Source organism: Carettochelys insculpta, chromosome 4, assembly GCF_033958435.1.
Source record: "Carettochelys insculpta isolate YL-2023 chromosome 4, ASM3395843v1, whole genome shotgun sequence".
In the NCBI taxonomy this organism is placed as follows: Eukaryota; Metazoa; Chordata; order Testudines; family Carettochelyidae; genus Carettochelys; species Carettochelys insculpta.
In genome coordinates, this window is record NC_134140.1 from 83,600,417 (window position 1) to 83,624,489 (window position 24,073).

General features: G+C 38.5%; 1 protein-coding gene across 8 annotated transcripts in view; it reads left to right on the forward strand.

The window, feature by feature from the left end:
• LRBA (LPS responsive beige-like anchor protein) overlaps positions 1 to 24,073 on the forward strand; it is a 657,226-nt gene that overhangs the window by 251,625 nt on the left and 381,528 nt on the right. For all 8 annotated transcript variants that reach the window (XM_074993191.1, XM_074993193.1, XM_074993194.1 and 5 more), the window contains exon 37: positions 1,877 to 2,043. In XM_074993191.1, the coding sequence (XP_074849292.1) occupies positions 1,877 to 2,043 (167 nt within the window). The remainder of the gene's footprint in view (positions 1 to 1,876; positions 2,044 to 24,073) is intronic.

Here is a 24,073-nt window from a genome sequence, read left to right on the forward strand (position 1 = left end):
TAATGTTCCATAAAGAGACAGAGATTGATAATCTGGAAAGAATAACCCTCTAATGTGATTTATATATATGGATTTTGTGTCAGATATGAAAAGTTGCTGTTCAAGTTGTAAAGGAGGATCCATTAAAGAGCACTTTAAAACACTTTACTACTTAGCTTACCTTGAACACTTGTTTTTAGAATTTTGCCCTTTCAAGCAACTTAAATATAACAGCTTATCAAACATTTAGTAAGTGCTGGTGAAGAGAATTCAAAATTGTCCTGGGTGCAGGATAGGTTAATGTACTGGGAAAGACAGCAGTGTTTAAAAGGAGCTATAAAAACCTTGCTTAGAGGAGGTCATAACTTAGCCAACTTATTATTTTTTTTTGGCCTGGAGGCAAAGATGGGATGCTGGGTTTAGGCATACAAAAGAAGATTGCTGATAATGTTCAATTTAACTGGATACTGTACTGCTCATGGGTGTCACTTTCTGGATTTCTGTCCATCAGGTGAGCATTGTAAAAGTCATAGGGGAATTGGGGAATAGGGGAGAGGCAAAATGTAGACAGATAATTTACAAGACAATGTGTAATAAACATTTTATTACTGTTTTTAACATTTAAGAATATATGTAAAATAAAATGCTTGTTATGCTCTGCCTTATTTGTTTCATAAATGTCTATGAAAATCTATATTGGATATAATTCAATCATTTTACCCATTCTTTTCCTATTCATAATTGTTGCAGCTCAAGAGAGTGATTTAAAACTTCTTTACTTCATGTGTATTAAGGCATAACTAACTTAGTGTTTTACATGTATAGGTTTTGTTTTTAATATCTTGGTATCTAAGGTTGGAAGAATTGTTCTAAAGACAGCATTGGTGGTTCCCCTCCTTTTCCAGGAGCCCCTACATCTCAAAAGGGAAATTTTTCCTGTTTGTTCAGACAAATATTTGTGTCCGTTGTACTTACTAGATCAGAGAATAATCCAATCCTTGATAAAGGCTGAAGTGCTTTCTCTGCCTAGCATATGCAATCTGCAGAACTGCCAGTCTGAAATCTGAGTTTAGGAACAGGAAGTCTGAAGGTCGAGAGGGAGAACTTTCATGAAATCAGGTTAACAGGAAAATAAACGGGTGGTGGGGGCAAGAATGCAAAGAGGTAATAGCCAATTTAGCTTCTCCATTTAGTTTTAAGGTAATTTTTTGTTCTGACCGTCTTCAAAAATGGAATATTTAATAAGTTATTGGACATATAATTAAAGTGTTAGGTTTCCCTCACTGGCCTGCTAATCTATCACAGTCCTCTGGCTAGAGGAATCACCTGTACCAGCAAAAAGCTCGCTCGCTTTTCATACCCATTCAGTATTTTTTCTCTCTGAAACTTACAGCAAGGAAACTGTCTGTAATGCACTATCAGAATATTAAATATAAGGTTTTGATTTTATTTAGGGGAAGGCTCTTCACAGGTGCACATAGCAGTTAGGTGCCCAACCACCATTCACTTGTAATGCTAGTTGCATGTCTAACTGCCATCTGTGTCTTTGAAGCTCTCCTGTTTGAGACTGGCACTATAAAATCTACAGTCTTGCATTGTGATAAACTCAGTTGTACCTAAATGTTCTACTGTGCTGTCAGGTTAGTAATGATTTAAAAAAAAATCTTGAAGGAATATGGTGTACATGAGTAACCAGGGTTCTGTGTTCATCTCTACTACAGATGTACTGTAACCATAGGTATTTACTCTGTTCCTCAAGTTTGCGTGTCTGTAAAATTGAGAATTCTTATTTCTGAAGGCTTAGTAAGACTAAGCCATTGTTTGTAATGTACTTTAAGAGTCTTGATTGGAAGGTGGTGAAGAGCAAAATATTGAAGTATTTATTTTATTTTCTTAGTCGCTGTGTGCGCAATATTCTGCAGATAAACGAGATGATGAAAAGATGTGTGATCATTTGATAAGAGCAGCCAAGTTCCGAGATCATGTGACAGCATCCCAACTAATACAGAAAATTATTAACATTTTGAAAGACAAGCATGGAGCCTGGGGAAATTCTGCATCAAGGTAAAGATAAATCTTTAAGTTTTGGCTTTTGTTCAGGTATGATTTGAATTAATTCTTCAGATGAGGTCAAACCTAATGGAAAACTGGCATATTACAGTTTGGTTTACTATAAAACAATATGTATTTTTAAAAATATTTAGAAGATGAGGATTTTATTTCACCAATGTTACCTACAACTGGAGCTTAAGCCATTTTACTTTTTTTCCAACTGTCTTGTTTACTCACGAAGCAATATTGTAATTTCTCTTCTCTCAATACCATTACTAAGGCATATCTGAAATAAGAATACCTTTTGGTTCCCTAAGTATTGAGAACAAGTGCAACATATGCGAAAGCAACAATAAAATAGGAAAAAAAATCTTCCCCAGTTGGATTTAAACATTATCACTGTGTACAGTTATAGATATTTTATTTTTTTTTTAAATTCCAGCATTACTGCATCATTTAATTTAAATAGAAAATACATGAATAAAATTTTTCTACATTTCAAACTTGGAATGGAATATTTAACACCTAAGCAGTAGACATGAAGAGTAATGTTGCACCCCTCGTCACTGGGAAAGACAAAAATGTGTTTTTTAATATGTTGCCTTGTATTTGCATACATTAAAACAAAACACAACCAAATGAGAATTACATTCCTTTCATTTGGGAAATTCTATACATATGGAACGGTAATTACACTGACACCTGTTTAATTGTTTCTGTTCAGGTCAAGCTGATAGTTTCAGTTGAATGTGAATATGACAGTTCATGACCTAAAAGTGCAAGTGTGATTAGGATTTAAAATAAACTGAACATGTCTTGGCTAGAACACACTATGCTGGATACGTTTGTCTCTTGAAATGCTGTCATTTGTATGCAGGACAGTGGTAGGGTATGAGCGTGAAAAAGTGATTATTTTTGTCAATAATCTGTATTAGGTCTATTGTATTTTTTGAAAAAATATCACATTCAACAATTTCACAATAAGTTTGAATGGGTATTAGCTGTTAAGTACTGTTTTATTGAATTTTTTATTATAGGATATTACAATTTATCCACAAACCCAAAATAGGGCACTCAAATGTGGTACATGGACTGTTAAATATCGAAAGCCTTTATGAAAATACTCTACAAAAAATACAAACTAATTACCCACTTGAACATTTCCAGCAGAGGTTTGCTAGCTTATTCCTTTCTATGAACACAGTGTTTTAAGGCTCTAACAGTCTCTTCAAACAACTTTGTAAAGTGCTTCATACATCAGTAGATTTTTGAATTTTCAGAATGGACTTAATATTCTGTTCAGTTGTTTTGGTTCCTTGACTTGGAACTCTCGTGTCTTTAATGCCTTTTAAATAAGGAATATGAAGAACTCTTTGCCGTTTAAATATGTGTTGCTCAATACGATAATACTGATGTAGCTAGATAGGTGGAGTTGTAATTGATAAAACGAACTGCATTCAGTGGGTTAACTATTCTGATTTTCCTCATATGAGACTTGCTTAATCAGCTTCTAAATTATTTAGCATAGAAAATATGGACATGATTATTTCTATTTTATAATAAATAATGATCTACAGTGGAATGGAAATATCACATAATGCACTATGCAATACACTTAACGTATCTCTAGGAAGCTTAAATGGCATTGGGGGGTGGGGTGGAACCGTTGTCGGGAAGCCAGAATGCATTTACCCATCAGAAACCCGTTTTTAAAAAAACGCACAATCCTCCTCCTAATAAAAAGCTGTAGGAAAGGGGTTAAATTAATGTTTTGAGCATGTACTTTACTTTTTTGTTAAACAATTATACCAGTTTTTTTGTCATGTAAATTTAATTTTAGTAGTAATTTTTAATGTTTGGTTTGTGGTATTTTGTTTTTCATCTTCCTTTGGAATCTGTATAATTGCTTGTAGCCATGCCTCTGAAGGCCTAATACTTTCCCATTAATGTCATTTATTTTGTTTCAATATTGATGGCTTTTCTAATGCCATACGATCAGTGGGCTGCAGTGCTGGCAGCTGGCCTGGGATCGGCAGTGGTTTTAATAAATCACAATCAGACTCATGCCATTACATCAATATTTTTAGTCAATTATAGAGAAGGTCAGGTGCTACATTCAGTATAGAAGCCCCAGCATGTGGCATTTGAGAAACATCTGGTACAGCAACAAAACTGCAAGCCGGGGAAAAAAGAATCCAATTTATCCCATCTAAAGAGACCAAATGAAATCTGCTGCTTTATGGATAACACAATGATGATTATAGCCATTTTGAACATGTTGTTGTACTTGCTAGATTTTAATACCCTCTATATAGACATATTCCCTAAAGTTTCCATTCAATAAAAACTGAAAATGAAAATATTATTTTCTCAGAAGCAGATGCGAATTGTTGTTTCTTCACAGCAGGCATCTAATATCTTTTGACACCTAGTGACCTGCCTGAATGCAATTTGTGACTTAATATCCAGATTGTACTAGCTTTTGCCACAAGAGAGAAAGCAAACAAGTTCTTTTTCCTCCACTGGACTTGAAGTTCTGGCTATTGCCAAAGAAAGTATACCTTTCATAGAGCTCTGATATCTGTGTGCCCTTTACTGTCATTGCATTTTTTTTCAAATGCTTAGAGATTTCAGGAAATAATGGGACAGACAAGTACCTGTTCATCCATACATTACTGTCACCTGGAGTGAGGCTCAGGTGAAAACTGAGAGAGTCTGATAAGAATGGTGGAATAAGCAAGAAAGAGGACACAAATGAACAGAGTGGCAGAAGTAATTTTTTTCTGGTGCATAGAGCAGGCATTGTGTTTATTTGGGTCAGGAGACAAATCATCTTTCATGTAGATGACACCTGGTAAAGTGGCTGAATATAAGAAGGATGAGGAGAGATGATGGAGAACACTGGATGAAAGTCTCAGAGGACATACTACCCTTTTCTCATATCGTCCTTCATTGCATTCTAATAGGCTGACTAATGTACCATGGAAATTCACTCTTGGTATTAAAGGGGAAAAGGGTGGTACTCTTCTCAGAAAAATGCAAAGGTAGAACTGCAGACATAAATTATTTTAGAAGCAATAAGGTTTAGGAATTTTTAAGAGAACCTCTGTATATCAAGATCTCTGAATGCTTTTGATTAGTTTGGGAGACTGAGTTTAGGCTCAGGTTTCGGTTGCTTAAGAAACTCTGTTTCAGATTGGTTGAACGTGTTCTAATGGATGCCCTCAAGCAAGAGGCGTCTCTGCCTTAGAGACATTCATCTTTTTTCTGTGTCACAGGCTTGCTGGTAAAAATCTTTGTGATGCTCTCTCCAATTTTTCTTCAGTAAATCAAATCTTCCTTCTTTCAAAAAGATGAATGCTGTAAGGTTGGGGTGTTATAAAAAAAATCAATGCAGGCAAAATTGAAACAGTATGCCTCTGTATTGATTGGCCTTGTGAAATCGAAACTAACAGCTTTGTAACTGTTCCAGTGGACAGTTAGCTGACCTGTAATGGATAAACTATCAATACTAGCATTACTATTTTATCTTGTAGTATGTCATTTTAGAATCTAGACTCCAAGAAAGGAGAAGGTTGAACTGAATTTTTAATGTTACTTGTAACAAGTAACCACATTCTTTCTCTATATAGTTGTTTTTAGGTAAGTACTTGTTTGGTTTTAAAACACAATATTACTTTAAAGAGCACTGATTATTTTTAACATGTTCCCATTGACAAGAGATATAAAAGGCTTTTTAATAACAAGAAAAAATCCAAATAAAACAGCACCAAGAGCTTTATTTTCAGGGCAAACAATTTTATTAGTCTAAAAATTGAGACTATGGTGTGCCTTTATTTTTATCTGTAGTCAGTTATGGTAAATTTATTAGTAAAAATTCTAAAGTTTCAAGATGTTCAGAGATTTGTACTGTGATCTCTACCTAAATTAGCCTTAATGCACAGAATTTTAAAAAATGACCCCAGAACGCACATCCTGATGAAGATGTATAATTTTCCCCCTTTCTTTATTGGTTCACATGCTTTTCATTCTGCCTCTTGCTCAGCCCTGGGGATCTTGCACTTGACATCAGTGTGAAGCAACATTCATTGCTTTCTCTGGAGCTTTGATGATGCTAGGATATTCTTTATAGCCTGCAGTGACAATAACATAGTGAAATGGGTTCATAAACCTAACATTTTTCCTATTTATCTCCCATGCTTTGTCCCCCTCGAAAAAATGTAAATTATTAGCAAATGAAGCAAAATGGGAAGAAAGGGAATGGCAGTGACTATGCAAATGTCAGTTAAAGAAATGAGGTTTTTAAAGTGCTTTTAATGAATAAATAGATATATGGAGGTAGTGTTTAAATGCTGTATTTTTTTGTGTTCATCCATACATATACAGTAACTCCAAATAAGTTGCAGGTACAATGCTCTATATTTGTACAGTGGCCTGAGGGCAAGTACCTTCACTGCTTATAAGGGAGAGTTCCCGTACAATCATGCTCAATTGTGTTAAAATACCTTTAAAATATTTTTATACAGTTGTGTAATGATTAGTTCCAAACTTGGAAATTTTAATCTGTCAGAGTTCTGATAAATAAACTAAACATGCAAAAGGCCACTGAAAGGCCTAATGAACACGTGAACTCTGTTCACATAAACTCTGTAAACCAAAGCAGTAAGCACAGTCTTCATATGTGTCACGCTGAGATCTACTGACAATGTGAAGGGATTCAAGTTTGAAGTTTTCACCATCTTCTTCTCAACATCTTTTCCCAAAAAGAGAACACTTCAACTTCAGCCCTATCTCAAGAGTTTGTTTTAATGCCAGGAAAAGTTTTCTGGGACAGGGACTTAATTATAACTTGCTTTAGGACTGTGTGCAAGTTTGCTTTACAAACCTAATCCCACTGCTTTAGCTTTCACTAGTCATCTGAAAAGAGGTCATCTTAATGGTGGTTGAGGGGCTGAATAAAACTTACCTCAGAGCTGCAGAGTCACCATATCTGAGACTGAGTGAAATATCACCAGAGAAAATAGCCACTATAAGAAGTTATTTTTTCTATTTCTCAGAAAAGTGTGACCTATGTAAATCTCATTGTAGAGGTAAAGAAGTAATCTCTTAGCTTCTGAGTTTCTACCTGACTTAACGAACACTGGAAAAAATGTTTTATGAATACAAAATGAAGGATAACTGGCTAACCAGGTGTACTACTGAAAAGGACCTGGGGATTAGACTGGATCACAAATTAAATATGAGCTCATAGAGTGATGCTGTTATAAAATAGTCAGATATTTTTCTAGGCTGTATTAATGGGGTATCATACAAAAGACATGGGAACTGAAGATGCCACTTAGCACTCATGAGCTGGCAAGTGTTTGTGTTCAGTTTTAAGCACCACAATTTAAGATGCGAACAAATCAGAGACAGCCCAAAGGAAGGTAATTAAAAATATAAGAGGTTTAGAAAACATGACCTATTAGGCATGGTTCAAAGTGGGCATGTTTAGTGCAAATAAGAAAAGGATGATGATGGATGTGTAAACTGCTATTAATTCAAAGGTGGAGATAAGCTGAAGTAATCAGTTAAGTTTACAGCAAAAAAGATTTGGGCTATATATTAGAAAATTTTATAATGTTAAGAATAGTTAAACACTGGAATAAATCATGTAGGGAGGTTGTAGAATCCCCATCACTAGACCTTTTAAAAACAAGTTAGGCAACCACTTGTCAAGAACAGTCTAGGTGTACATAATCCTGCCTGAGTGGAAGGCTTGGGCTAGATGACCTGTTGAATTCTTTCTGCACTATATATATCTATGTGATTGGTTTCAGTCTATTTTTGTAACTATTCTAAAATCATTCCCTGTTGCTCTGTGTGTTGCAGACATACTATGTGCTGTAGTGACTTGGAAAGGTGCCTGGGACTGATGGGTGTGGTCTCAAGACACCAACTAGGCCATCAGTTCAGTGACCGAGTGGTGGATGGCATTATCTATCAGTTACATTTAGGACCCATTGTGGGGTTCACTGATTTGTAAGAGTGAAGACAATTGGAGCAAGTCCATAACATGGACAGAAGCCTTGTAGCTCAAGTAGTAGAAATCTGTGCTGGGTTTAAACTGGAGTTGTTTAGAACACTTTGGATTAAAACAGAGGTTATTGGTTTAGCTGTTAAGAAACAGCATATTTGATTTTCTGGGAAAAGTTAGGTTTTGATGAAGACTTGGCTCAGAAGTATTTTGGGGGAGGGTGTGCAGGGAAGTGAGAGAGAGAGAGAGTTAACCAACCTGTTTTCAGGGCACTGGTCTAGGATTTTTGTTTCTTTCTGCTAGACCCAGTGATGTGGGATGAAAAACAGAGAGAGATGTCTTCAATATGCTGTATTTCAAACTTTGTCTATTAAGGAGTGGTTTTCTGTATGGCATGTCTCTTTAATGCAAATGTAATATTCAGTTTTGGGTACTAGCCATTGTTTTATTTATGCTAGCCCTTGGTACACTCTATGTGCTCTTCATGTACCAGTGAATTATGGTGCTTTCATCAAGAAGCTTATGAACTAAACCGGGATCAGGGAAAGGAGAATAGTTTTATGTACATGAATGTGATTAAGCATTGTGGCATAAATTGTCCTTTTGGATGGAGTGTAAGTGTTGTGGGATAGTGTCCATGCGAGTAAAATCATGCAGGTTGTACCAAGCATAGAAACCCTCATGGAAGGAAGCAGTGAGAAGCTGGGAACACTGTTAACTAAGTGGAAGAGGATGGGGAGCAATGCAGAAATTGACAAGGGAGAGTAAGTGGGGTCTAACCTGGATCCAGTACTATTTATTATTTAATGACTTAGGTAGTAGAGCGGATAATATACTTATAAAAAATTATGGATGATACCAAGCTGGGGTGAGTGGGGCAGTTTGGAGGGCAAGATTCAAAACAACTTTGACAAATTGGAGAATTGATCCAAAATGAAAAAGATGAACTAAACTAAAGACAAAGAGTACTACCCTTCAGAAAAAAAATGAGTGAACTACGAAATGGGAATATCTGGTTAGGCAGTAGTACTGCAGAAAATGATTTAAGGGTTATAGCGGATCACAAATTGCATGTGAGCCAACAATGAGATGCAGCTGAGTAAAAGGTTAATATTCTGGAGCATATTAAAAGCCATGTCTCATATGAGACATGGGAGATAACTGACCAAAGCTACTGAGTACAGGTGAGGCCGCAGTTTGAGTACTTTGTCCAGTTCTAGGCACCACACTTAAGAAAAACATGAACAAATTACAAAGAGTTGAGAGGAAAGCAGTAAAAATAACCTGTTTTAGGAAACTGGACCTGTGAGGAACTGCTTTGAGGAAAGATAACTGATGGGAACCTTATAATAGTCTTCACATATGTTAAAGATTGTTTTAAAGAAGTGGCAGTAGTTCTCCATGTCCTTCTAATGATGTCGGACAATAAGTAATGGGCTTAAATCTTCAGCAAGGGAGATTTAGGTAGATATTAGGAAAACATTCCATAAAATTTTAGATCGCTGCTGGAATAGGCTTCCAAAAGAGGCTATAGAATCCTTGTCATTGGTGGTTTTTAAAAACAGACTAGACAAACGCCTGTTCACCTGTTTTGTATGGTATAGGTATAGTTGGTCCTGCCACAGTGTTGGGGGGGTTGGATTACGTATCCTTATGCATCTCTTGTGGGCCTTCATTTCTGTACATCTATGTCATGAGGAGCAGTCATGAGGAGCACAGTTAATATAGATTTTTGAAGATAAGGAATATAAAATTCGTTTGTTAGCAGACAGACCGTATAGACAATAAGAGAGGAGTGTGACGTGAATTAAATAACAAAAAGGTAGAGAGGATGGGGAGAGGGAGACAAAAGATTTCAGTGGCTGAATTTTGCTTGAATTGAAGAGGGTTTTTGTGTTTTTGAGAGTCCAGGGTGTAGGTTATTAGGCCAAATAAGAATATTTCCACAGCAATTAAAGTCTGTGCCTGGCTCCTGTCAGGCTAATGGACTGTAGAATTGTGCTGTAGACATTCAGGCTCTTGATTCTGTGAGTGTCCCATCTTGACTAGACTCTGGGTTCCAGCCTGAAAGCCCAAGTCAACTAGCAAAGATATCTAGCATAGGTATCCATGTGCAGAGTTAGCATACCCCAATAGGTTACAGTGAAGACCTGAATGAAAAATTTGTCTGTGGGAATGGAAAGAAAAGGTTGTATTATGGTGGTATTGAAATCCAGATTTAGATAGTGCTTGAGGGGTTTATGGGAGGCAGCAGGCCTGACAGTCACCACAGCTCTGGAGAAATGTGGGCAAGTGGATGGGTCCAAAGACAGTTATCCTTAGTGCCGCTGGGACTCCCACAGTGGTGCAGAGCACTGCTGCCGGTTTCAAAGGGGCCCAGAGCTCTGACTGCCACCACTGCTGAATGAGCAAAGAATCAATGGTAGAGTTCTGCGGCAGCCATATAGAAACTTAGGGCTGGGAGGGACCTACGGACGTCATCTTATCCAGCCCTCTGCTTCAAGCAGGATCAACCCCAACTAAGTCATCCTAGCCAGGACTGTGTCAAGCTGAGACTTAAAAAACTCTACAAATGGAAGATCCATCACCTCTCTAGGCAACGCATTCCGGTGCTTCACCACCTTCCTGGTGAAGTAGGTTTTCCTAATATCCAGCGTACTCCTCTCCTTTTGTAACTTCACACCATTGCTCCTTGTTCTGCCATCTGTCACCACTGAGAACAGTTTCTCGCTCTCCTCTTTAGAGCTCCCCTTCAGGATGTTGAAAGCTGCTATTAAATCACCCCTCAGTCTTCTCTTCTGTAAACTAAATAAGCCCAAATCCCTCAGCCTCTCCTCATAGGTCATGTGCTCCAGCCCCTTAATCATTTTCGTTACCCTCTACTGAACCTGCTCTAACACATCTGCATCCTTTTTATACTGGGCCCCCAAAACTTGACACAATATTCCAGATGTGGAATGAGAATGGAAAAAAGAATTCCCATCAGATGAAGTACCAAAGTCTTGTGCAAACTAGAGAAGAGGTAGAGCTATAGCTATACTAGTTCTCCACATGAAATAAGCTATCCTGGCATATGCACCTTTTGCTGGTATAATTGCATCTACCCTAGGGCTTTTGCCAAAACAAAGCTGCTGATTTTAAAAATCACACACACACACATTCCTAACTGGCATTTTTACTCCAGCAAAAGTTTCCAATGCAGACTTGAAACTGGCATAATGGCATATGGATGGTTTCATTAGTATAACTATACCCATATTAGGACTTTCACTCATAAAGCTATGTCAATAATAATAATCGCTTCCATAACTGAAATAGCTATAGTGGTATGAGTTTGAAATAATAATAGACCAGATTTGAAATAATAGTCATATTGCAGAAAGAGAACCAGGGCAAGCCTATTGGAAGCTCAGTGAGACCAAGATGTCAAGGAGAAAGTGATGAATGTGGTCAAAAGCAGCTGGAGAGAAGGAAGGAGTGGTGGATAGACACTGGACTTTATTTTGCATCACTTTGGTCTTGAATGCCCATTTAAAGAAAAGGTTGTTCTGTGATTTACTTGAATTTTTGGCACGTTTTTATTTTAATTGCATAGCCACTTACTTGATTAAGCATATGTTTAGTCCTTGAAGAAATTAGAAAAACCTCTAGTAAAACATACTAATCTAATTTTTCTCTTTCAACGTTTTAAAGCTGTAAAATTGCTAAAATGCTCTTTGACTTGAGAGTGGTATCCATACAGGAGTATTGTTTTATGTAGAAAGGTTAAGATTAACACTACGGAAAGACTGAAAGTTGATGCATTTAAAGAAAATTGACATACAAAAAAGTGGAAGAAATTGTTAAATAATTATATGATAACATTTACCTTACAAAGTCTAAACATTGTTGTTGAGATTACCAAGAATAACAATAATATGACAAGGATGTGAATAGTTTAATATACTAGAAAGTTGGTAAAGTTTTCCATCTGGTTCCTTGCTCTCTTGCTATAGAACTCTCATAGTAGTATTACTAGTGTTGAAGTTGTCAGGGTTTTGCAAGAAACCCTATTTTCAGATATTTCATGCTTTCTTGGTAACAAGTAGGTTGTCTTTGTCACCCTCCTATTTGTGAGTCCATTGATGGCTGATGAGCCAAATTCTGGAGTCACAGATCTTATCACAGAAGGGGGCAAATGTTGGTAGTTGTTGGAGGGGTGTGGGGCAGTTTTTGATGCTCTTTTCTTGTCTTCTCCTCCTCCTCCTCCTCTACACTGCAGTGGTATCACTCTAATTGTGCCATTCCCTCACAGGTTACCATTCTTCATTTGGAATGGTCTTTGGTTCTTCTGAGTGTTGGCACTGATGCTTGGCTTTTTCATGTGTGCCTTCAGGACATTCTTACATTGCTTACACTGGCCTCCTCTGTCCTTCCTCCAACTCGGAAAACACACTCTGTTTTGGGAGGCTCTGATCAGACATCCAACGAAGTTGTTGAACGATAATGGCTTCAGTGCTGGGTCGTGGTTGTGAGCCTATCCTCCCAAGAGGTATTTGGGATTCTCCTGAGGCAGCTTTAATGATCTTGTTCAAGTACCTTCAAATGCTGCTTGTATGTTGTCCAGGTTTCACATGAATACAGTAGCATTGGAGCAACCACTGCACAAGGAGCTTTGTCTTGGGATAGATATCCCAGTTCTCAAAGACCCTTTGTCTCAAGTGGGTGAAAGCAGAGCTTGCACAACTGAGACGTTGCTAGATTTCCACATCAATGTCGACTTTAGTGGAAAGATGATATCCAAGATATGGGAAGTGGTCCACATTTTCCAGGAGTTCTTCATTGATTTTCAGTAGAAGGTACATGATTTCAACAGAAGGTGCATTGTCCAATTCCTGAGGGTGGTTGAGCACCTTGGTCTTTTTGATGTTCAGTGTGAGGCCGAGATTCTCGTATTCTTCAGTGAAGGCACTTAAGATGATCTGAAGGGCTGTGGGAGAGAGATTAACAACCATGTTGTCATCCATGTACTGGAGCTCCATGATCGAGGTTGTGGAGGTCTTGCTTTTGGCCTTCAGTCTCCTGAGATTGAAAAGCTACCTGTTGTTTCTATAGAAAATCCAATGAGGTGAAGGATCATGGTGATGAAGATGTAGATCAGTGATGGGGCAATGATGCAGCCTTGTTTGACTCCTGTTTTGACCTCAGGGATGTTGTTTTGGGATCCATTGTTGCTCAGTACTGTGACAGTCATGTTGTCATGAAGCAGCCTCAAGATTATGAATTTTTTGAGGGCATCTGATCTTTGAGAGGATGATCCACAGCGTGTGGACTGAGTTGAATGCTTGCTCAGGTCAATGAAACTCATATAAAAGGCTTGGTTTTGTTCCTGATGTTTTTCTTGGACTTGCTGGGTGGTGAAAATTATATCCGCTGTTCCTCAGAATGGTTGGATGCCACACTGGGATTCTGTGAGAATTTCTTTTGTGTGTGGCAGGAGTTGGTTTGTAAGGATTCAAGATAAGATTGTCTTTGCTGTTGGCGAAAGGAATATGCCACAATGGTTTACTCAATCAGACTTGTTGCCCTTCTGGAAGAGACTGAAGATCAGTGCATCTCTGAAATCTCATAGCATCTGCTCCCTATCCAAGATCTTGAGAATCAGGGGGTGGAGTTGTTTGTGGAGCTCTGGCCCACCTTCTTTGAAGACTTTGGCAGGGATACCATCTAGTCTGGTTGTCTTGTGACACTTCATTGCTTTGACTGTTGCGCTGCAGCCACCACACGGTTCTTGATGGATAGAAGTGCTCAGGCCCAATGGCATGGGATCTGTGATGACTCCACTGCAGCCTTCATCCACCTTCACAGCCATTGTACCATTACTCTTACTATCCTTCACCTCTTCTGCCATTGAAGACTTTTAGGATAATTCTTCATCTGTACTCTCCCCCTTGACCTTGCTGCCATAGGTGACATTGCTTGGAGTATGAGACTCCCCATGGCATTGCTCTTCAGTTCATTGGAACACATAAGCCCACTCACCATGACAAGGTGACGATCTCTCAAGTAAGAGATATTTCATAATCAATTGAAAAATCCTTATGACTGAAAGGATTGAAACGATGACTGAAACAATTCCCTTGCCCCCACTGTGAACATCCATGCCATTCAAGGCTTGGACTTCTCAGCCACATGCGAGTCCACAACCAATGAGCCTGTGCAAGCTCAAGACGTCAACATCGGACACAATGGACTACCTACTATGACTGAAACGTGATACAAAGAACTTAAGACAGAAAATTTTCTTATGGAATTTGCAGAAAATGTATGTTAATTTTTTTAGGTTTAGGCAAGGAAATACATATTACTTGTTTTTATGTACAGGATGAACCTTTCTCCTCTGGCTCTCTTGGGACCTGATCAGTGCCAAATGAGAAAATTTGCTGGACCACAATTCCACTGCTTGCTGGTGTTTTACAATACATGTAGGGTTAAATTACAGCCAAATAATATCACAGAACACAGAGAACCAGGACTGTTTACTCTAAACAAACTTTATGGGGCCACGGGAAACTTGGCTACCAGCCATCATGATTGATCATCCTGCTTACTAAAATAATGCCCAGATTACTGATGTTGCCAGACAAGAGCATTCCAGATTAGAGAGGTTCCACCTGCATTATGCAAACATAAAAATACTGCTAAAGAGATCAAAAGGCATCAGACTATTCTAAGAACTTTGTTGCCTGATAAATTTGTATTTTCTTAAATCTAACTCTTTGGGGCAGGTTGTGGGTATGTGATTCCACATCAGAAACAGATCTGACCATGGTAATCCACATGTGTGATGTTTAGGCTTAGTTACAGATGATGCCACACCTTGACAAAAACTCTAGCTGGTATACAATGAACCTTTAAAAATGCTCATAGGAGAGGAAAATATCTTTAACAAAAGAGAGAAGATCCACCAGCATATACTGTTACTCTTCCAATAGGTGCATATGATTAAATTAACAATATGACCTTGTTAAAATATCATCTTTTCTCATTCCTCCATCCTCTCACATTTTTAAGTGTCTTGTCTTTGTAAACTTTGTGTGGATTCCAAGCTCTTCAGGGCAGGGAACAAATTCTCCTTACTTGTGAAATATACATCATGCATATATGGGCACTCGAATTTAATGTACATGTTGAATCTAGCCAATCGTTACTTCCTAACATGGTGTTAACTGTTCCTGTGTACTCAGAAGTGTGGGGTGGGGGTGGAGGGGGTTGATGCTGGAATACAGTGGAACCACTTGTCTTGAACTGGAAATAAGTCCTGAGAGTTTCAAGACAACAGATGGATTGGCAGTTTTTGATTGACTATATTATGGTTAGGTTTATATGCCAAAATCATCAGCCCAGAGAGAGCACAAATGAATAAATGGCTTCTAGGTGTGAAGTTACACAGTAGTGTTTTTTTTTTTTTTTTGGAAAAAAAAAAAGTGTGTGGGGGGCAAATAAATACTCTGAACTGCTTGAACACAGAGCTGTTGCTGGTATGAAAATAATATGCTACGTTTGAGTTGTTAGGCATGCTTTGCTTTCGCCTTCTCATATCTGTATTAAAAAATGCATAGAATTCTAGTTAGGCTATAGAGTATCATATGTTTTGATCAATGCATTTCTTTTAAAAGTAATAAATAGATCATTTTTTATAGTGCATTAAACTAAGTGCGTAAGCCTCCCTCACATCTTGCACTGGTGCAAATTAAGGGGAGGTTTAGAGTTAAAATGTTGTATTGGTGCAGTTCTACTATACCACTGTAATGCTTCAGTGAAAACACTCCTGTCAGTGTAGTTCTGTCCACGTCTTCAAGAGGAAGTAGTTATATTGATGGGAGAAGCCCTCCTGCTGACACAGTGCAGTCTATATCAGGTGTTAGGTTGGTATAACTATGTTGTCCAGGGATGTGGATTTTTCACACCTTTAAATGATATAATTATACTGATGTAAGGCTATAGTGCAGACCAGACCTAAGTCTAAAACGTGGAAGTGGAGATTTCTGAGTTGGTGGTAGTTTAAATTCCCCTTGTGCAGAGATAAATAACTATTCAGAGTGCCAAGTGGCCAAGAATAAGGAACTCTACATTTCAGCTGCACCAAAACTACTACATTATTATTTTGCCTACCCTAAAAGTTTTGGAGGTTTTTAACTATAAATCACAGCTGTTGCCACTTGCAAAGAATAGCTGATAAATCTAAGATTTCCAAGATGACTGCACAAGTCCTAAACTGATTTTGCTTTCGTTATATGATTTTAGATTAAATTTAGCTGATCTCCTCCTCCTAGTGTAGAGGCAGCAGAGGCATAGAGGACCATTTGATCTATGTAATTGATTTACTTTTAATGTTAATTATACAACAGGATCTCTGTGAACAGGTGATGCAATGGTTACATATAGTAATAACATTCTCTTTATTCCACACCTTGATGAATGGCCTACCTATCGAGTTAATTGGCGATGCCTGATGAGGAACATTGACTGTATGCTTTTTAATGATGGGTGGTGCACAAAGTCACTTTACTCAGCATGTCTTTTAACTTTCTGGCAGTTGATTCACTGTTGTAGACAGTTGTGAATGATATTTATGCTAGTATGCATTGTCGACGGGGTATCACTTTGTTCATTTCATTCTGCCTCTCTACTGGTTTGTGTTTGCTCAATCAGTTTTACCTTAAATATTCTTGCTTTTTGATGTGCAATTTACATTTTAAATGTATCTATAATAAACACAAATTTAAAAATGCACATACTCATGAGTGTTGGGTAAAGTAAAGATCAGATTCTCCTCCCTTCTCCTCACACTCCTGTTAGGACTGTTCTACTGAATGGGCTGCTTTGGCATCACATACTGAAGTCCTTAGAAATACCAGTCAGCCATGGGAAAGTTCCTTTTGTGTAGGCATAAGTAATACCCCCAGTCTCATTATCAGAAGTCATTTTGGGAAAGTGGTACATAGATACAGAGCTGTGATGAAAGGATCAGGGAGGGGAGAACCTGGGCTGCTGACAAACAGTTGCTGTTGAAGAGATGAGCTGATGGAAGAGCTTGTCTGGTGTGGCATGGCTCAGGCCAAGTTTTCACTGTACAAAAGGGATAATGTGTTTTTTATCTAGCTGTAAATCTAGTGCCGTGTCCCCACTGGATTTATTCATTCCACTCGCAGCACCAACAGCACTGTAGAGTTTCCCTAGTTACTGTCTAACAGCTGCTGCAGCTGCAAGGGTAGAAGTGGTGTCTGAATCTGAGGGCAACCACCAAAACCAAGGAAAAGGAGGTGCTGGTGAACAGACACTACCTCCAAGCCCACAAATGACTTTTCCCAAGTTGCAGCAGCTGATATTATGTGTTAGTGATACAGTATTCTTTCTGGTTCCAGCAATGTGCCCCTTCCAGCAGGTTGCATTTATGTAATCCAATAGCTCTTCTCTCAGCAGTCCTCTTTCCTTCTGCTCACTCCCCTCAGCCCTGGCTTGTCTCCTCTCAGTGTGAATGGTTGAGTATAAATGTTGTTTCTGCATAGTTTGTCTCCTTTCTTTTCCTTTGTATGCCTACTTTTGAGACTCCTGAAAATAGGTAGTATGTGGCAGTTAAAACTTTGCTATATAGACTGTATCCAGTTGTGATGTAATATAGCCTATTGTGTAGACTAATATTGCTGGAGGTGAAAAAATAAACATGTTAAGCAATGAGTTATTTCATGATTAATTTTCTTTTGGGGCCTTGTGTAGACCAAGTTTTTTTAAAGGTTTCTTACAGACAGACAAACTGAAAGCCTATTTTCCTCTGTTCCACTCTGCTTTTTTAGATCAAGGACATAAATTGTACAGACTACGACTTATCTGGAAAACAGTAAAATATGTAAAATTTAATGCTAGTCATGGATGTTGAGTAGTCATGTCATCCATCAAAGAAGGGGATTTGTAGATAGAAAGATTATTAATATTTTTTTTTTGCTGGGTATTCTTTCTTTGAATTTTAGGATCATGTGGAATTAGAATTGTTGTAGCAACTCTGGGGCTATTTTCCCTGCTCTGGGTTATTCCTTGCATCAGCAGGTATTTTTAAAAGGGGTGGGGGAAGGGTGGAGAATGAGACTAACTTTGCCAAATTACTGCAAAGGCTAATTGTTTTTTTTCCCCCTTATCACAGTAAGGCCAGTACACTTAATATAGTCCATTATTTCAGGGGAGTCCTGTTCCTGTGAAAGTCACTGTCAAAGCCATTGATTTACCTATATGCAGTATGATTTCGATCAGTAATATAGTTACAGAATACTGTGTCTGACTGGCATTTCCTCTGTGTACACAGATTCTGAAAGTCTAAGTACTTTTTAAATGTATAATGCTTCAAAGTATTTCTTCAGTCTTATAATTTCCCTACAATAGAAGCTCAGGGACAAAAAAGCAAATACATTTCAATACTGTGTTGAACAGAATCTACTTTTTGAAAAGGAGATTTTCTTTCAGAAGTGTATAGCTGAACATTGTCTTAATACAGCTTTAAAAATTTTTTATGCAGAAGAAAAATACTGCTTTCAACCATCTTCATTCAACTGAAAGAAGCACAGAAACAATCAATGTTTTAATCACAGTTCTGAACATTTCAAAATAATGCACAACTTTCATTCCCAAGGTGTTTGTAACTCTGAGATTCCACTGTACTGTATGAGGAAAATTAAAACTTGCCTAGCTACTTGAATTATCTCAGTCCCTCAGAAAGCTTTCATTTTTGTTCTGGGAAGTTTCTAACAAGTTATTTTCTAATCTAATCTGGCAGGTAGCATATCAGTATCAACTTTCAATATATTATCAAATAATTGCATTTAATCCATATTTTAAGGTTTGTTCTTTAAGTAATATAAGACAATTGTCTTATACTATTATAAAACTGCAAGCTGTGTTCTATATAAACCTACTGTGAAACAATACCTTTAGCACAATAGGTTTTCAAGCCGTATACCTCTTGGACTCACACTGAGGTTGCCCCTCCCCTCCCCCCCCCAAAAAAAATGTGTAGGCTTTGTGCCTCATTGTTAATTAAATTAAATGGCAGGATATAATGCGAGAATTTTTCTATTGAACATTTCAGTAACTGTTTTTCCTAAATTTGAAATAGCACAGGAAATATGAACAAAACCAAACACCTCAAAACAAATCCTGAGCATGAACTCCTCTTCCATTATATGGAAGAGCTTTCTAGGATACCAGAGGATTTATGTGTTCCATATACCTTTTAAAGAAAGTATTGCTTTTCCAGAATAAGGTCAAGATGAGTCTCTGATCAGTATCTGGGAAGGAGGGGGGGGAAATCTATTTTCAAACTTTTTTAGAACTCAATTGTCTTTTGAGAGAACAATATCTGTGGAGTATCGATCGTCTCTGTCCAGTAGTTAGTCAAAGGCTATCTCCTTTGACTAACCCCTTAGTGTGGTGTCATCCTCTTTCATGTGATAGATTGTTACAATCTCAGCCAGTGTAATTACACACTAGCCAAGTGGGTCATTTATTTCTGTACCTTCACCATTTACCAAAAATCTCCTTTATCTTTGGAAGCCAGCTCTTCCTTTTGCAGTAAAAGCAAAATAAGGCACATAAAACATTAGAGTCTAGAACTAAGGACCTGAAAATCACTAAAATCTACCTTTTTAGGAACACCTAATATACTTAACCAATTTTTCCAGTGTCATTGAGAACAAAACACAGAAACCCAGTCCACTGTTTCTCATATGCCTGGTAGACTCTTTTTTTTTTTTTTTTTTCCAGTTTCTGGATATTTTTGTTTTGCATTTTGTCAGCTAACATCAGGTACTTTCCTTTACGCAATGTTTTTTTTCCATTTTTAGTTTTGTGTCCTATGCAATTTCTCTTCCATGTCATTTTTAGCTGTGTTTTTATAGTAAAAGTATGACATCTACAACTGATCGTTCTTGGTATTTTTAAGAGCAAATTATGTAGAAGGGCTGCTGCTTTTCTTTGAAGAGTCAATATTAGCAATTTAGATGTATTCCTTGAGAATATTTGGCATTTAAAAGGAAAATGTATACTGATTCAACTTATTTGAAAGTATATTCCTGATGGTGTAAAAAGTCTCTTGACATGATTTCCAATGCATATTATTAAATAAGACTGGAGCTCAGTAGATTAGTGTACTGGTACTTTTTCATGTCATCTCATAGTTGAGACTTGGATTCCTGTTAAGACTAAGTCCCAAATGGTGGAGCTCTGACTTTGTGATAAGACCAAAATATCATACAGTTTGGAAGTTTCTGCTTGGAGGCCTAGGTGTGGATTAGTGTGAAAGTTGCTGGTTGGATTAAGGACCTGCGTTTATTCATTTCCATTATCAAACAAACCTGCACACAGCTCTTCCACTGCAATTAATATCAGGCTCTTAAGCACTGCCTTTCATATCTAAGCAGAACTAATTTTCCAATAGCCTGGAAAAAGGGAATGTTGTTTTTGTATATTCCTTTTATAAAAATATGTACTCCAACATACTGGAATTTAGATTTTGTATGGAAGAAAATACATTTTTAGAGTTGATTTTTTTTAAAATATTACTACTACTTTTTGGTTTATGTTTGTTTCAGAGTATCCCTACATATTCTTAAGAATAGGGCAGTGTGTCAAGATCCTAAATCTTTCCCACTCTCACATGTATGTCAGTTTATATATGTTTACATTTGAATCCTTGGGTTAAGACAATTTTGTGACCTATGTCCTGATTTTAATTTCAGATGCATGACTCACATCTCAAAATTTAGCATATTTTCTGTCTTTAAGGTACATGATTCTTTGGACAGTGCACCGGAGATTGAGACCTAGTTTAGGATCGCTTTTTGGTTAATTGCACAAGAATGCAAGTGGGGAAAGGATTTTGCAGTCTATATCCCAAATATTGTTACCTGAAATAGCTTTGCATAGTATAGTTATTAAAGGGGAATCTCTTGAATCTTAAAATATTTGTGTAATTTAATAATCTCAAGAGTTGTCTTTGAGTTTCCTTTCCAGTGCTTCTTCTATGGTATCTCCAGTAGAATACACAAATATCATGGGTTTTGGTTTTTAACTATACATGGTCTACATAAAAGAACCCAGATTTGCTGGTCAAGTTATGTACTGTTACATATTCCCTCTCCTGCTCTCATCGCAATCCTTCTCTCCCCATTCTCAGATTATCTAGTTCTCCTGCCCCCTATAGTCTCTTCCAGATTTTTGTCGTGAGACAGAAATTTACGGAGTACTTAAGCCCACAACATTGCATCCAATGTCTCAGTGATTTTTATGGTGATACTGCCAACATGGTCCATCAATTCACTGCTCCCAGTAAAGACTGGTCAGCTCTGGCAGGCAAACATGGAAACAAATAATAGACCAAGGGCAGAAGAATGGGAAAGATGAGTCCTATCCATGGAACATCAAAACACAAATCTTGTCCCTCATATTATCCTAACTAACCTAAAGGAATGGCATATATTATCCTTTTTTTGTAAGAGGATGGACTCAATGCCATGCCTTTCAAATGGAGGAAAGGTACATAGTGGTAGGGGGATGACACTAATAGCCAAAATGGAAATCTCAAACATTTGTTTCCTACTGCATGCAGATATATTTTCCTAATTCCTGAATGTACCTCCTCTAGTCTCCCAGTTTCAAAGCTAACCTCTTTACTTGACTTTTCAGTCTTTCACTGCACTGCTCTTCCCCATCTTTCTCTGTCTCTCCCACCTTCTCCCCCTCTTCCAGTGATTTTTCTTTCCCATAATCTTATGTCCCTTCTATATGTTCACCCACCTCTTTCCGTAAAGGTTCAGTCTTGATGTATTAAACTTCTGCTCTATGCATAATTTCTCTGTTTTCTGTGCTGCTGAGTGCGGCTCCCTCAAGTGCTCCCATCAGGTTAGTAAGAGGAGGAAAAATGTATATCAATATTAGAGGGATCTAGTCGTCAGCAGCAATGACCTGATAGTTCTCCCTTTTCCTCCACGTGCTTAGGTGTGTCACTTCAAGTGGAGGCAGGACATGACAGCAACCAGCACCGCTCTCCACCTTGTTCTCCATACTGGCAGCTTTGTTGGGGTGGTGGCAGTCTGCATGTAAATAGGTGGACAGTTGATTTGAAACAGTGACACCAGTTTGTATTTAGTATAGGCTGCACCTCCCAAAACAGATTCTGTGGTCTGGCAACAACCAGCCATGGATGATACTGGACCAGAGAGTTCCAGGCTGGGAGGCTGTTACGATGAGTTGGTGGCTGGGGAACCTGCCAGGTGGGAGCCCAGCAACAGGGAGGTCAGTGGGGCTGAGGACATGTCAGCAGCCCAGCTGGGATTGAAGCTGGTATCCCAGGGGCCGGGCTGCATCTGGCTGGCACCAGGGGCTGGGCGAGAGGTAGGGGGGCAGCTGGAGCTGGAGGTGGGGAGAGGGCAGAGTCGGGGCGGGGGGGGGGGGGTCAGTGTGTATGGTGGACGCGGAGAAGGGCAGCAGGCTGTGGGAGGTGCAATCTGTATATTTCATCTTGAGGATTACAAATGTATGAATCCTGGTAATGTCCTATGACACAAACAATTAACCCTATTTTACAAATCAGAAGCAAGGCAATATGCTCAAATATCTTGTCCTGGGTCACAGTATTGAGTGACAGAGTTGTGTAGAATCTTGATCCTAATCCTATGCTCAGGTAACTAACCCTGTTCCTTTTATGTAACTGAATCAAAAAGCAGTCAGTTAAAATTAAAAATTCCAGGTCTTTGATTCCTTTAGACCAGGGGTCTGCAACCTGTGGCTCCAGAACCACATGTGGCTCTTTAAGGACTTCTTTGTAGCTCCCAAAGCTATAATTGCAACGTTTAAAAACAAAAAAGTCCCTCCTGCTTATTTTTGTTAAAGCCAAAAGCCCAACAATGAATTCGTATCTAAATAGCAAATGACATGTGATTTGGAAACGTTGAATGACCCCCCCCCTTTAATATGTGCAGTACATTGTGGGATATGATGCTGTATCTGTATTTTTATCATATTGCTAATGAAGTCTTGATTTGGATAAGGAAAAGGAAGCTTTTGGCATTCCTGCTGTGAAGGGCAACACATGTTTTAAGAAAACTGAAATTAAACATGAAGTAAAATTGCATAATTAAATTAGGTTTGGGAATGAAAGTCAGGAAGATAGTAGTACAAACACACACATGTAAAGTGAGAGGAAATAAACTTTTTATATAATCTATGAATGTCCTGCAGTAAAGCTGTATCACGTCACAAATCATTGTGTGCCCACTGTTCTTAAAACAGAGTTTACAAAAAGTATGGTTTGATGTTATTATTAAGGACCATCTCATATTTACATGCATTGCAACTCTTGAATTACTGAGTGTTTTAACCAAATTGGGGGGAAGGGCGGCTGTTCTTGCTATTTTAATTGCCAACCCTGGCTTTAGACAGACACATATATTTACCTAGAAGAAGTTACTTTGTCCAAGAGTACACCTTAGTAAGCTTGTACAGTAAACCCTCGAGGCATGCGTTTCTGCAACCCCCGCATAACTCAAATTTTTGTGCAAGTCGAGGGGAAACAGGAACCAGGCTGCAGTCTAGTTCCCAGCTCCATGGGGCTTGCAGGAGCCAGGAGACTGGGCTGGTCAGTTTCCGGGCTCTCAGCTGGGCAGGGATCCCTCTGGTTCCCATCTCCCCACTGTCTGCAGGTCAGTTTCCTGGGTCCCGCAAGCAGCGGGGAAGCTGGGAAACAGGCAGTAGCCTGGTTCCTGGCTCCTCTCCACTTTCAGAGAGGGGAAACTGAGTAGGGCAGCAGCCTTGGGAAGTTTCCTGGCTCCAGCCAGTGGAGGAGAGCCGAGGACCAAGGGCAGCCTGAATCTTGGCTCCCCTCCACTCCATGGAGCCAGGAAACTAACCAGGGCTGCTGTCCTGCTCAGTTTCCCATCTCTGCAAGCAGAGGGGAGCCAGGAGCCAGGCTGCCTCCTGATTCCCAGCTCCCCATCAGTC